Source organism: Macrobrachium rosenbergii, chromosome 10 (assembly GCF_040412425.1).
Source record: "Macrobrachium rosenbergii isolate ZJJX-2024 chromosome 10, ASM4041242v1, whole genome shotgun sequence".
Lineage (NCBI taxonomy): Eukaryota > Metazoa > Arthropoda > Malacostraca > Decapoda > Palaemonidae > Macrobrachium > Macrobrachium rosenbergii.
Genome location: NC_089750.1, coordinates 25,299,646 through 25,312,923, shown reverse-complemented (window position 1 = coordinate 25,312,923; position 13,278 = coordinate 25,299,646). Strand labels below are relative to the sequence as shown.

General features: G+C 37.3%; 1 protein-coding gene across 2 annotated transcripts in view; it reads left to right on the top strand.

Moving 5' to 3' along the window:
• The window catches only part of LOC136842987 (transmembrane protein 45B-like), a 112,421-nt gene extending 99,557 nt beyond the window's left edge, over positions 1–12,864 (top strand). For both annotated transcript variants that reach the window (XM_067110983.1, XM_067110982.1), the window contains exons 2-5: positions 7,375–7,617; positions 8,975–9,201; positions 10,390–10,506; positions 11,976–12,864. In XM_067110983.1, the coding sequence (XP_066967084.1) occupies positions 7,380–7,617; positions 8,975–9,201; positions 10,390–10,506; positions 11,976–12,263 (870 nt within the window). In that variant the 5' untranslated portion in view covers positions 7,375–7,379 and the 3' untranslated portion in view covers positions 12,264–12,864. The remainder of the gene's footprint in view (positions 1–7,374; positions 7,618–8,974; positions 9,202–10,389; positions 10,507–11,975) is intronic.
• Positions 12,865–13,278: the final 414 nt, after the last annotated feature.

Below are 13,278 nucleotides of genomic sequence, written 5' to 3'. Positions count from 1 at the left end.
TGTCGGTTTTAATGTTATCTGTATGGATACATTGATGTGTTTACGTCTGCCGATAAGAAATGCAGGTTATTTCAAAATAAAACCATAGTTTTTACCGCTGTGCGATATTATAGGTCTGCGTATCCTTGGATGAGAGGCTAGTAGCCTGAGGTTCCACTCGAGAAAACCTTTATGTCTTTTTGCATTTCTTTTGGCTTTGTCAAAGGGTGAGGTGGGCAAGCATATTGAAATGTTGATACTACTTGGTCAATGATTTTTAAGATGATGGCTCACTTTGTAAGCTTCTCAGCTTCGCTGCCATAACCAGGTATATCTGCCAGGTTCAGCAGCCTCTCACAACCACCAGCTCACACATCACTTGCGGTACAATCACGTTGCCTTCAAACCACGTGGGCGAAAGATCGCTTCTAACTTCATTTTGTCCTACAGGCCTGCTAATAAAGTCAGTTGTTTTCTGCATCTTGTGTAAAGTTTCCTTACATTTGCGACTTTGGAGAGACTTGGAACGGCCACGCCTTTACAACGAAAAAGCCAATAATCGCTTTGCTCTCTCTCTCTCTCTCTCTCTCTCTCTAGAGCACGAGATCATCCTCCACCAAACTGGTGGACACAGCACAATTTCGGCATCAAAGTGCATGATTTATGAACTAAATACAGCCACAACTATTGGTACAATCAGACTAAATATAGCAACTCAGTTCTGGCTGTTCTCCTTCAAGAGCCCAAGATCAACTACTAGTAGACCTCCCATGATTTTCATATAAACCTTGTGATTCAATGATTAAATACTGCCATGCCTACCTACATAAAAAGTCAAGTCACTGCAGCTAAATATGGCATCTCAACCTTGGCTTTACTCTCTTGAAAGAGTATACAATTATTGTCCTCACACCTTATCCCTGGTGACTAATGGAGTAAATACAGCCATGAGTACTGCTGTAAAATGATCAGTCAGGAAACCTTATAGAATATCCAATGACAAACAGGAGAACTAGAACAGAATAAATCTCGATCTACTTCCATTCTTAACAACTGAACCAAAGGGCAGACATTCAATTCTGCCTACAAAACTTCAGTAGTTCGAAGAAGAAAACTAATTATGTCCCTGAAGCAATCCTGAACACTTTCTTCCTTCGGACTGCACCCTATCTTGACACCCAAGACAAGAAGACCAAACACAAAGACCTGTTCGAGTTCCTGATTTCCAGGTTCTCCCTGCTGTCTTCCATCTGTGTCTACTGAGCTCTCCACCTACTCAACACCTCATGGAGGTTAAAGCTGGAAGGGCATCCTGGGAAGAACTCAAGTTCCTCAGTCAAAAACTGACCAACATATGGGCTGCTATCCCAATAACAAAGGAACAACAATAGTGGACCTCTTTTGGAAGGTGGAAGAGTACAATCACAACATGCCACCTGCATTATCTACGAAACCAGAGAAGACCAGGACCAGGAGCACCACCGAGATAATGGCAGAGCGGCCCAAGCCAATGCCATGCAAAAATATCCCTTCAAACAAAGACAAAAAGGCTCCCCTCATCCAGCTATCATCAGCATTTAACACCACAAGTTCAGCAGAACTGTGAGGAACTGTGCCCTTGGATGCAGCAGGAGAAGAAACAAGCAGTGTGACCACCAAAGATAACCACAGTGGCCACAAAAACCCCAATGAACTCCCGATCCATCTGATTCTACACCACATACCAAGCCTCCGGCAAAAGGTTCCTGGTGGACATAGATGCCTTTAAATCCATCCTCCTGGCATCAGCATTTGACTGCCAGAGGCCCCTAGACATCAACCTAGGACTCATGACTCATGACTTGTGGCCACCAACAACAGCCCCATACCATAATAAGACCACAGAACTCTTACTCACCAAGTCATGACGAAGAAATAATGGGGATTTAATCCTCACCAGAGTCCAAAATCAAATTATTGACACTGACTTCCTTAGATACTTCAGTCTACTTGTGGACATGGCCTCCAGGACCTTGCCTCTTTCAGTGCAGCACCACTAACCACTGGACCCCCACACCCTCCTACAAGAATTCCTGAATGTCTTCCATCCCCAACCCTATCCAAATAATGATGCCTTCCACCTGAGACACTAGTTGTAGCAAAAATGCTCTTCAAAGAAATGGAATGGCTTGGCCTTTGCCAGAAAGTCTCCCTACTCCACATGGTAAAGAAAAAAAAACCCAGGGCCTCAATCCACAGACAAAAGACTAACCACTACCACTTCAAAACAAGGCAGTTATCAATTCCATCCTACATGGTGTAAAATTTTCTCTAAGTTCGATCTCATGAAAGGCTATTTTCAAGTGCTGGTACACCAAGAGGACACACCCTTGATGGCTATCATCACGCATTTTGTTATCTACACATTTAAGCACTCCACATTCAGCCTCTGGAACTCTAGTGCCAAGTTCCAAAGGCTAAAGGACAACATCCTTAGCAATCACCCCATCTATGTCTTCTGCGGTGACAACATCCTCATATTATGCAAAAATCAAGAATACCACAACCACATCACAGCTAAGCTGTCACTACTCCGAGATAATGGCAAATATATCAACAGGGTATACTCTGTTGAACTCCAGGATCATGAAGAGTCAGCAAGTGGTGCCAGCCCTTCCACTCCAAGTGTCAGCCACCAAAAAATACCGAGCTCCAACCAGAATCAAAGAATTACAGGAATACAAAGAATGGTGAACTTCTACCACTGAATCCTCACGTGAACTGCAAAAACCAAGTGCTTCCTTTATGATGCTCTCAGAGGAAACAAGACTCTCAGCAGGGGCACCCCCCAACACAATACCTTCAAAGCCACTAACAATGTTCTGACAAATACAACAACCACTTTGGCATTACCAAACCCCTGGATCAAACAGATGCTCACTATGGACACAAGAAACATCGCAGCAGGTGCTGTAACTGAAAAATCAATTGTAGGGACAACTCAACCATTAGATTTCTTCAGCAGAAAATTAACTCTAGCAGGAAGGAAATATGGCAACTTTAACAGAGAACTTCTTGCCGTTCATCTGTTTATCAGAAACTTCAGACAACTTCCTTGGAGTTACTTCTTTCTCCATCCTAATGGATTATCAGATACTGGTACATGCCCCCATCAAAACCCATGACATCCTCCTCCAAGCAATAACATCAATTCTTAGAGACAGAGAGAGCGAGAAAGAGAAGCAAACATCTAATCACACAGGTTACTGGAATGTCCTATAAGCCAGTCAAAAATCATGCTTGCTTAATTACCACTTTCACACATAAAAACTTACCCTTTGTAAAACTTCCATTCAACATTCACTCACAAAGCTAAAAGCCGCTAATTAAACCTCTTTCTGAGTATGCTGTCAGGAAGTAAATGTGGATTTAATAATCTTGAAGTTAAAAACATTTCTGTCAGCACTGACAACTCAAGTGGGGAAAGCATACAGAAACATCAGAACATTGATCTTAAAATAATTATAGTCAAACAGCTATTAATATTTTTACATTTAATGTTTTATTGGAAAAATTACACCTTAAAAGTATGTATATTTGTAAAACATTTATAAATAGAGACAAAACAACACATTACGTGTGTATGCGTGCGCATGTAGTGATTAGTAACATTCTCGCCTACCAATCGAGAGGTTCCTTGATCGACTCTTGGGTGAGGACGGGCAGGATGGGCTACATTAAAAAAAACCTAAGCAATGATGAATGTATCTAGTAGTTTGGCTACTGTGGTGTTCACAACTAGAGTTAACAAGGGTGTATGGCTTCTAAACACATCCAGTTGTATTGATGGAAAACCCTAAAGTTACAACCCCTTCTAGCCCGACCACCTGTAAAAAGAATACAGGTGTCTGGTAATATATATATATATATATATATATATATATATATATATATATATATATATATATATATATATATATATATATATACACACACACACACACAGATATGTATGTACATATATGTTTGTGTTGTGTGTGTGTGTGTGTGTGTGTGTTGTGTTTGAAAGAAGAGAGAGAGAGAGGAGAGGAGAAACTTCAAGCACTCAAGGAAACCGATAATATTTAGAATACGTCCTTATATATTCGCAGCATGTAGTGGTGCAACAAAGGCAAACGAAATTCTGGGTGTTGCACGGAATGACACAAGTTTATCAGTTATCACATCGCTTATCCAAATTGCATGTCAACAAGTGTTAGATAATGAGGTCCGACGGAATCCGTGTATTGATCCACTGCCCCCTAAAGCTTCATGTTATTCAGGATGTTTACGAAGTGGCTGCATGTACACATAAACGATAATATCACCCCTTTTTCTTTTCCCTTGGGAGGAGGGTAACACCCAAACAAATTTTCTTTCTTTAAATCCAGCATTCCGTTATTTGAGAAAGAAATGCTAAACCTAAATCTTAATATTATTTGGAAACACTGACAATCTGTTCAAGTTGGTTACTTCGTAAATACAGACAAGGAATTTGGGGATGATGATTAATGCATTTAATTATAACAAAAAACTTCTTTAAACACTCCATATCCGGGTGGGCTGGAAGGCTTGTTTTCGTTAATTACTGATTTTCTCTATTGTCTACTAAATATTTCAAAAGCCACTTGGAAATTCCATTCAAACTATGGCACACACAATAAGCAGTCCACGCTACCAAACGTCATGCTATTATGTATGATAAAAAAAATAATTGTGTCAATAAAATTTCAAAACGCTGTGGATGAAGAGAATCTGAATTTGTAAAATTCTATCAAATATTTCTTATATAACTTATGCATTCTTTTTCATACGTGTCGAGTGGCATGTGCAAGATGTAAAATTTTCGGACCAATAATGTAAACTAGCAAAACTTGAAGAATATCCTCGGCATTTTATACAGAGAGAATTCTCTGTTGTTTTCTCCACTTGAGTTTGTGTACTAACTGCAACTAAGTACCTCTATTATATTCACAAACATAAGTAAAAGAGGAAGATGGAACAAACGTACTGAAGTACCGAGTATAAGTTAAGGTTCAAAAAACATATCCCGATGCAAAATATCTCAACCAAGTACAAAGAAAAGTCACACATCAACAGGCCACAACTGTCGCCATCACTCGAGATTTTGTTGTAACTGTGGCAATCCTTGCACTGCCAGTCCCGAAGACCCGGGATATAAATGAAAAACACAAGGGAGGGTACGAAGCTTCTGGATACTGTAATACGAAGGGCAAAAGAGGAAATCTTTAAACTATTGGTTTTATGACTGCAGAAGTCATAATATGGTAATGAATTAGTTCTATGTACTTCTATTCTTTGTCACTATTAAAAAGACTAGTTTCTAGGGTAACACATGATCAAGGAAATTATTTCTAAATTTGGCTTTTCCTAATCAAGAAGACTCTCTCAATGTGATTCGCATATTTTACTTGTAGTAACATAGTTTTCAAATCTGATCATAAACAGACATACATATATACATAATTGTAGTGTGTGTGTGGTTGAGTGAATACTTTGGTATTGGGAATATAACGATCGTTTTGAAATTCCAGGGAGTCCATGAGCTAGTGCTCACTCTTACTAAATGCTTTATTTGCAAAAGCACACGATAAACGATCATGAAAAATGGATCTTTAAAGCCAGAAGAAAATGTAAAAAAAGTTACAGGCTTTGCGTTTTACTAATTTAATGATTAGGCAAGACATGCAAATTCCAAGTGTTGATGTAGTTATATAATCAATTACTTCAGCAAAATATGAAAGAATTTCTTTCGCACTTCTTGAATTAATTAAGCACTAAGATATGAGCACCGACTTTTACTGAAACTCTCATTTTTTTTAATATCATAAAATTTTACATTTTACATATATGAGAGAAATGTGCTTTGAGTAATAAAAGCGTAAAATACTTGTCAACTTTAGAATATTATCTACACGTATACAATATCGGGCTGACGGGTCACTGTCAATGCTGTATACGCAAGATTAATATCCGGACTGCATGACAAAACGTGATTTTACGCCCAAAAAGAATAGCACTGTTACCCCTGAAAATAACACCTCACGTTCTGTAATAATCAGTATCATTTAGACACTAAATTATGGCAAAAGCACTAATATACTGAACGGTACTTGAGTGCCTGAAAAAGAGCAAAATGCACAAAGGAGAGAAGCAAGACATTTAGATTGTGGGGCAAGTTCCTTCTGCCTTGCCATGCAAACAATAATGAAATGGATGTGGATTTTAAAGACCGGTTTGAAAAGAGTTATAGCAGTATTCTGAGAGTTTTTATAGACACCGTGCGTTTATTAAATATTAATTCATTGATCAATACCATGATGATGTGCGACCAATATTCAGTGTCAGTGTTTGTTGAATATTAAGTGTTAAATACGTCTGTGTATGTGGATTTGTTGGTGCACTTAGTGATGCAGCTACAAAAACTCTAAGAAGTAAGTTAAAGCAGCTTGCAGTCAACTTAAGGTCTATATACAATTAATATTGAAATTTAAGATATGGCACTTTGGTACATGCATGTATAATGTAGTTTTTTTATTTCCTTATTTTGAATACCTTTCAGTAAGGTGGATTATACCGGTCTGTATAATTATTTCAATGGAATTTACGAAACCGTATGTTTGAGGTTAATTATTCATTATCCGCTGATAAGATAACTTTAACAACATAATGGCAGCATATATTCGTACATGTTTCGATGTGTAACCTACGCTAAATTTTATTACGATAAATATCAGGCAACGTGTTGTACTCAACTAGTTTTGATAATCAGTTTTCAAAAACCAAAAGTGAACTTTAGTTTTGACATTAAATGAAAGTTTGCAATACGAGATATTTTTATTATTTTAATTTAATTGTACTTATTGGACCACCTGCAGTAGCTCCTTGAGAATAATTGTTTCCTTTCATGAGTTAAAGTTGGTTACGTCATTATTAAAATAAAACAGCAAGGTATTTATCTAATGTACAACTAATGCGTCTGTACATACTGTTACTGCGATCATGTCTTAAAAAATAAACGAAAGCTCGGTGTTCTCAAATTTTCTTTTCACCTTTCCTGCGAGCGCTTCAGCGCTTGTATATATATATATGCACATAAGAAACTAACCGCGAATCCAACAACTCAATTTACTCAGTCAACTGCCAATAAGCAAACCACGTCGCGCTTATGACACAAAGCACAAAGATCCCGAATATCTATACTAATGCAAGAAGCGTCCTTCCTTGCACTGGCGATTCAGCAGAGGCAGTTATTACCCATCCATTCGCTATATATTGTTAAAAACTACTTGAGAACTTGTTCAATTGATGTTAAGCTTTCAATATTCTAATGTCTGATAATCTTTTTCTTTACAGAGAAAATGGGCTCATTCATCGGCCATGTTGTCCCGGGCACATTCTTCGCCCTTTTCGGTATGTGGTTCACATACCAGACCTTCATGAGGTACTTCATGTGCCAACGAGTGGCAGCGTCATCTACAATGTCAGAGAAATATAGGATGCGCTACAGAAACACATCCTCGTTTAAATGCCCGTGCTGCGCTTCATTGCCTTTAGAGGGCATCCTGAAAGTTGTGGCCACCGTGGTTGGGATGGCGGGTAAGTTTCTATCGTGATCCTCTGAGGGGATAATGGAACTGCCACTTTTATTTTGAGAGTGGCCGTGAACAATGAACCTTCTCAAAAACGGTATTTTCTCTCTACTAATCTTGGGCATCACTCTGAGCTAAAGGATTCTAACAGTAAATAAGAGTGATGTATGTTGCTATAGCACTGGCCCAAAAGATCTGGTATTTTAAACGGAAGTAAATTTTAGCTGAAATTAGCCCTTTCACTACACAGTTTATTTAGCAACATAACCATAACATTCTTCATCATATGAGGATATAATAAAAGGTGCGTAATATCAGGTTCTCCTGCAAAAACTAGTGTGTTAATCACTTGAATGCTTTTCCGATATATTATGGGGTAATTTTGTTTAAAATATGTCCTGCCCTAGACGACTGAAATCTTACTCTCGTTGAAACCTTGATAATGCAGATACTCTGGGGTTCGTATTAGTAACGAGTATACAAATCTATATGAATAAATGTTCTCGAGCATCTCCGGTTTCTTATCGACTGAAGTAAGCTAATCATTTAATGTGTACAGAATTTCAAAAGCCTCACCAAATTTTTGGATCACAATAATTTAGTTACTTTATCCAGTTTTACTTATAATAACTAACCTTTCAATGACATTTAACTAAGGTTTGAGAGACCCTGGACTATAAAATACCTCTGGCCAGTTTAGAAACTTATTAATTAATTTTACAAACATTTCTTACTAAATTGGGCAAACAGAGGTCTGTTTTAACAAAAATTTAATGAGGCAATGTTTTATCACAAATGTTTGGGCGTAATTTAATCAAAATTCGTCCAAAATTAATTCACCGTGTTTGGAAATAAGAGTCTGGCAAATAAGTTTTGACAAGATTATTTGACCGCAAAAATGAAATGACTAGGGATTTGAATGAAATATTTATGCAATTAAAAATGCAGTTTTACTTTTGTTTACGTTTCTTTTGCCAATGTCTTCCTTTATTTACCAATTAAAAGTAGACGGAAGAATGAGTGTAAGGTTTTGTAGCGATCCTGCCTCTTTCCAAAATTAACGCAGGATAACGGTAAACAAACAAATTTAAGAGCCCAAGGTATCGCTGACATTGCTACGGACAATAACTACTTCTTATCTTCTAGAATTTAGATCAGCAACGCATACCTTGATATCTTTTGTTCTTAAAGGTATTAACATTTTCGCCTTATTTTTATTTCTTTTCGTTAGCGAAATCAAACTTAAAGTGAGAACTCTCTGCATCTATCTGTACAGTTAAGAAATATATTGGATATAAGAAATATGTGAAGCGCGTAAGACATCACAACGTTTCCTAATTCAGTTTTCTTTTACAAATGTTTAGGGGAATTTGCCACGGGTTTCGAAGGAGGCAAGTTCACTCACATAGGTAACGCGCAACACATGACAATGTTCTTCTTCTTCGGTCTAAATGGAGTCGTGGACATAATTCAGCACTATCGAGTGCCCATCCCACCAGATATGGACTTTATATCGGGCGTTTTAGCCTTCAGCATGGAGGCTCTACTCTTTTATTATCATTTACATGGTCGTACACCGATGGATATACAGGTGAGCAAACGCGATATCAGGAGAGAGAGAGAGAGAGAGAGAGAGAGAGAGAGAGAGAGAGATGGATATACAGGTGAGCAAACGCGATACCAGGGGAGAGAGAGAGAGAGAGAGAGAGAGAGAGAGGTGGATATACAGGTGGAGCAAACAGGTGATATCAGGAGAGAGAGAGAGAGAGAGAGAGAGAGAGAGAGAGAGAGAGAGAGAGAGAGAGAGAGAGAGAGAGACCTTTATGTCACACATAAGTATTTACATTTGTACATGTTAGCTTGAATTCTGTGTGCGAAGTATACCCTCGATTACATTTTGAAAGACTTATTCTTATTTCGTCACAAAACGACAAAAATAAAAATTTACGTCGTTTGGGCAATGGCCAACTGTATATTGCATGTTTCAGAACAGATAGTATGTATTTTTTTTTAGTAGCTCCATACATATACCACAGTGGCTACACAGTCGTAATAGTAGAAAAATTTTGGCGAAATTTAGGTTTAAAAATAAATACTAAGGTAAGAATACCCCTTGACTAAAATTATAGAATGACACTAATTTTGGTGTAAGATGAACCACCCGTAAAACACGCATGCTTGTACTTGATACCGTGATTAAAAATTTTTTTCTTTAAGTTACTAAAGAACGCCCATTATTCTTCTTCTTTCCCACCGCTAACCCTACGTTAAGGGGTCGGTTGCCTGATGCGCCTTCTCCACTGCCTTCTATCAAAGGCATCATCCTCCACCAAACCTCTTCTCTCCATATCTTCTTTCACTTTATCTCGCCATCTAAATCTCTGTCTCCCTCTCGATCTTCTTCCTCTAACAGGTTCTTCTTCCCAAGTCCTCTTCACTCCCTCCTCGTCATCCATCCTTAACACATGCCCATACCATCTCAATCGTGACTCTCTTATCACTAAAGAACGCCCATCGTTATACAGTAAATGATGTAAGAATATTGGCTAAGCGGGTAAAATACAAGTTTGTGTACAACATGCTATCAGTTGATTAATGACATGACAGTAACCAGTAACACAATAACTTTAGGCATTTGTTTTTCCTCATGGTTCAGCTATTATTTGCAATAATTACTCCTATGCTGTTATTTGAATCAAAAAGATTTCTCCTGTTCCCGTGGTGTGTAATGGTTATCAACTGTTATAACGTTGACGTTAAAGGTTTTGGGCTTCTACAGGTGCACATGCTTCTGTTTTACGTGGTGGTAAGCTGCGCTGTCTGCGTGGCTCTGGAGATGTGCTATAAAGGAAACGTCCTGCCCGCCCTAGGAAAAGCCTACTTCGTTTTACTACAGGTAAGGGAATGACCTGGTGATAAATCCCAAGATGAATCCACACGTGAGACTTCAAACCCAAACAGAGAACTGAAAAGAAGAGATCAGGAAAGCAGTGTTTTTTAATTCTGTTATATACCGGAATGATTTCAAAGGAGGGCCTATTTGATTTTAAAAGTATATCAGTATATTAAGTCTTGAAAAAGGTTCTATGCTGTTTGAAGAAAAGGCAGAACCCAGAAAGAAATCAGAAGCAAAAACATAAGCCTGTGACAAAACTAGAAGTCCTATTAATCGATATCTTGTTTCTAAAAAAGTAATACATCATTCGAAAGAAAAGGAATGAAGGTAAAGAAACTGCCAGTTTCCTCTATACACAATACAGGTGATAAGGACTGAAGCAGCCTTCATTTGAATTTAATAAAAGAGCAATCATGCCACAACCTTCGAGGTCAGAGACAAATGATTCGTGCCCAAGTAAACGTTTATTTGTGTAACTGCTCCCGAAGTAATTACATAACTATCTATATCTTGGCTTTAGGTTACAAAGCGAATTGACGCTATTTCATACGAAGTTACTATGGTTGTAATTCATGTTATTAGTTTTGTGATCATAACAGTAGTATCTGTGTTATTGCCTCTTAAGTTGTGAAATATATGAAAAATGTTTATACGGTTGAAAAAAGATACATCACGTTTCGTAACTAATAATCATCATGTTGTTGTATCTAAGTCAATAAATGAATGGTCATCAACATGGTTGATTTTAAAATTGCTTAAAGCATTCATGTAATTAATTTTCATTTGACTAAACAATACTTATCGCTGTTACTGCAGTTGACAAGACTGGTAAAAAAACATTTGTCAATATCAGAACCAAAGCATGAACTTTTCATATCACTAATTAAAAATAGATTTTGCCCTTTCTTAAACTAAGAGATGAAAATTTGTCTCCACTCCAAGAAGCAGAAAAAAAGATTTTTTTTTATACTAAGACTACCATCTTTAAAAATACGTACACTATTCAGTTCTGACCCAGAGACATTATGTAAACTTTAGAGCATTCCAACATGAGATCAAGAAACAGGAGATGAAAGTTGTGCAAAATTCTTTTCCTTGAAAGCCGACGACCTTAAGCAGAGTCCTTGCGCTGAAGAATTCGAAGAAAAAATGCTAGTGTAAATTATTCTCCACTTTCTTGGTTGGTCGTGGTATCATATTGCAACAATGACATTCACCGAACTGTATAGTTTTATCAAAAAGTAGTACAGTATTCGAGAATAATTTTCAACTTTCCAATGTGAATTTCTCATTTTATTAATACTATTTAAATTTTTTAATACAAATTTTCCCGATTTCACAAAATGGCTTTCATTTTTGCAAATTTTTAGTCCACAGATCTAACGCCCTTACTATCATAGATCGCGTTTGAATTTTCCTTGTAAACAAAACATTACAATGTCTAATCTGAATCATTGTTACTATTTCAGGGAACGTGGTTTTACCAGATTGGATTCCTGTTGTACCCTCCACTAGGAGAAGCATGGGACCAAAATGAGCACTCCCAGATGATGATGGTGACGCTGTTTTTCACTTGGCACAACGCCACCATCTTTACTCTAATGTCCATTGCAGGCAGCCTAATTTACCTCAAGGTAAAATCACTCTCTTATGCAGAAATCTACGAACACCTGCAGCCTCGTCTTCCAAGGTTAGCAAAATTGGACGAAGAGCAGGCCAAGAACATTATTCTAGAGTCGGATGAAGAGGAGGCTTAATGGGGACCTAAATCATCCACGTATAAATGGATTCGTCCAACCCTTCACGTCCAGATATTGATCATATTTCCATATTTGTATATTTAGCACATAATGAGATTATTTATCATTATCAGAGATGCCTAACACCCTTAAAGATGTACAAGTAATGTAATTAAACGTACGCACAATATGACAGAAGAGATGATCTCGTTTTAGCCTTCTGTTTGTGACATTTAATATTCGACATCACTGTTACATGAACTGAATTCTTCGTGAAGTATCAAAATTTGTTATTCCGATAACATATTATAACTGCCTTTGGGTTTTTGTTCATATACTGCATTGATATATGAATGTCTCAAGAAGTTGCTGGACATAAAACTATGAAATTTAGCAGCAAACGTCCATTTCAGTAGGTTACAAAAGACACACAGGTTCATCGGATCATGTCAAGATTAGCGAACCCACTTGCAGCAGGAATGATTGGGTTCGTTATTCTTTACATGGGAATAATCGGGTTCGCTGTTCTAGACATGAACACTTTGGTACCAGACATTTGATCCCCCAGGGGCTAGTACTAAACAAGGTGAAATACATTGACCCCCCCGGGGCTAGTGCTAAACACTGTAGAAATCATTTTTTTAGTACATAGGGGATCATTGGGTTCGCTGTTCTTGACATGGAGATGTTGGGTTCGCTAATCTTGACATGATCCGGCTCATCGATATGAAATTAACTGAGATAACACAAATAGTTTCTCTTTTAATTAAACTATGGTATCATGATCACATTTCATAGCAGTTGAAACGTACCAGTTTGGATCATAAGCATTAGCACTGACATGATGACAATATACAGTCGAAATAAAAATACTCTCATATATAACCAGCAGCAAGTACGTACACAATATATATATATATATATATATATATATATATATATATATATATATATATATATATATATATATATATATATATATATACATATGTGTGTGTGTATATGTATGTATATATATGTATATATATATATA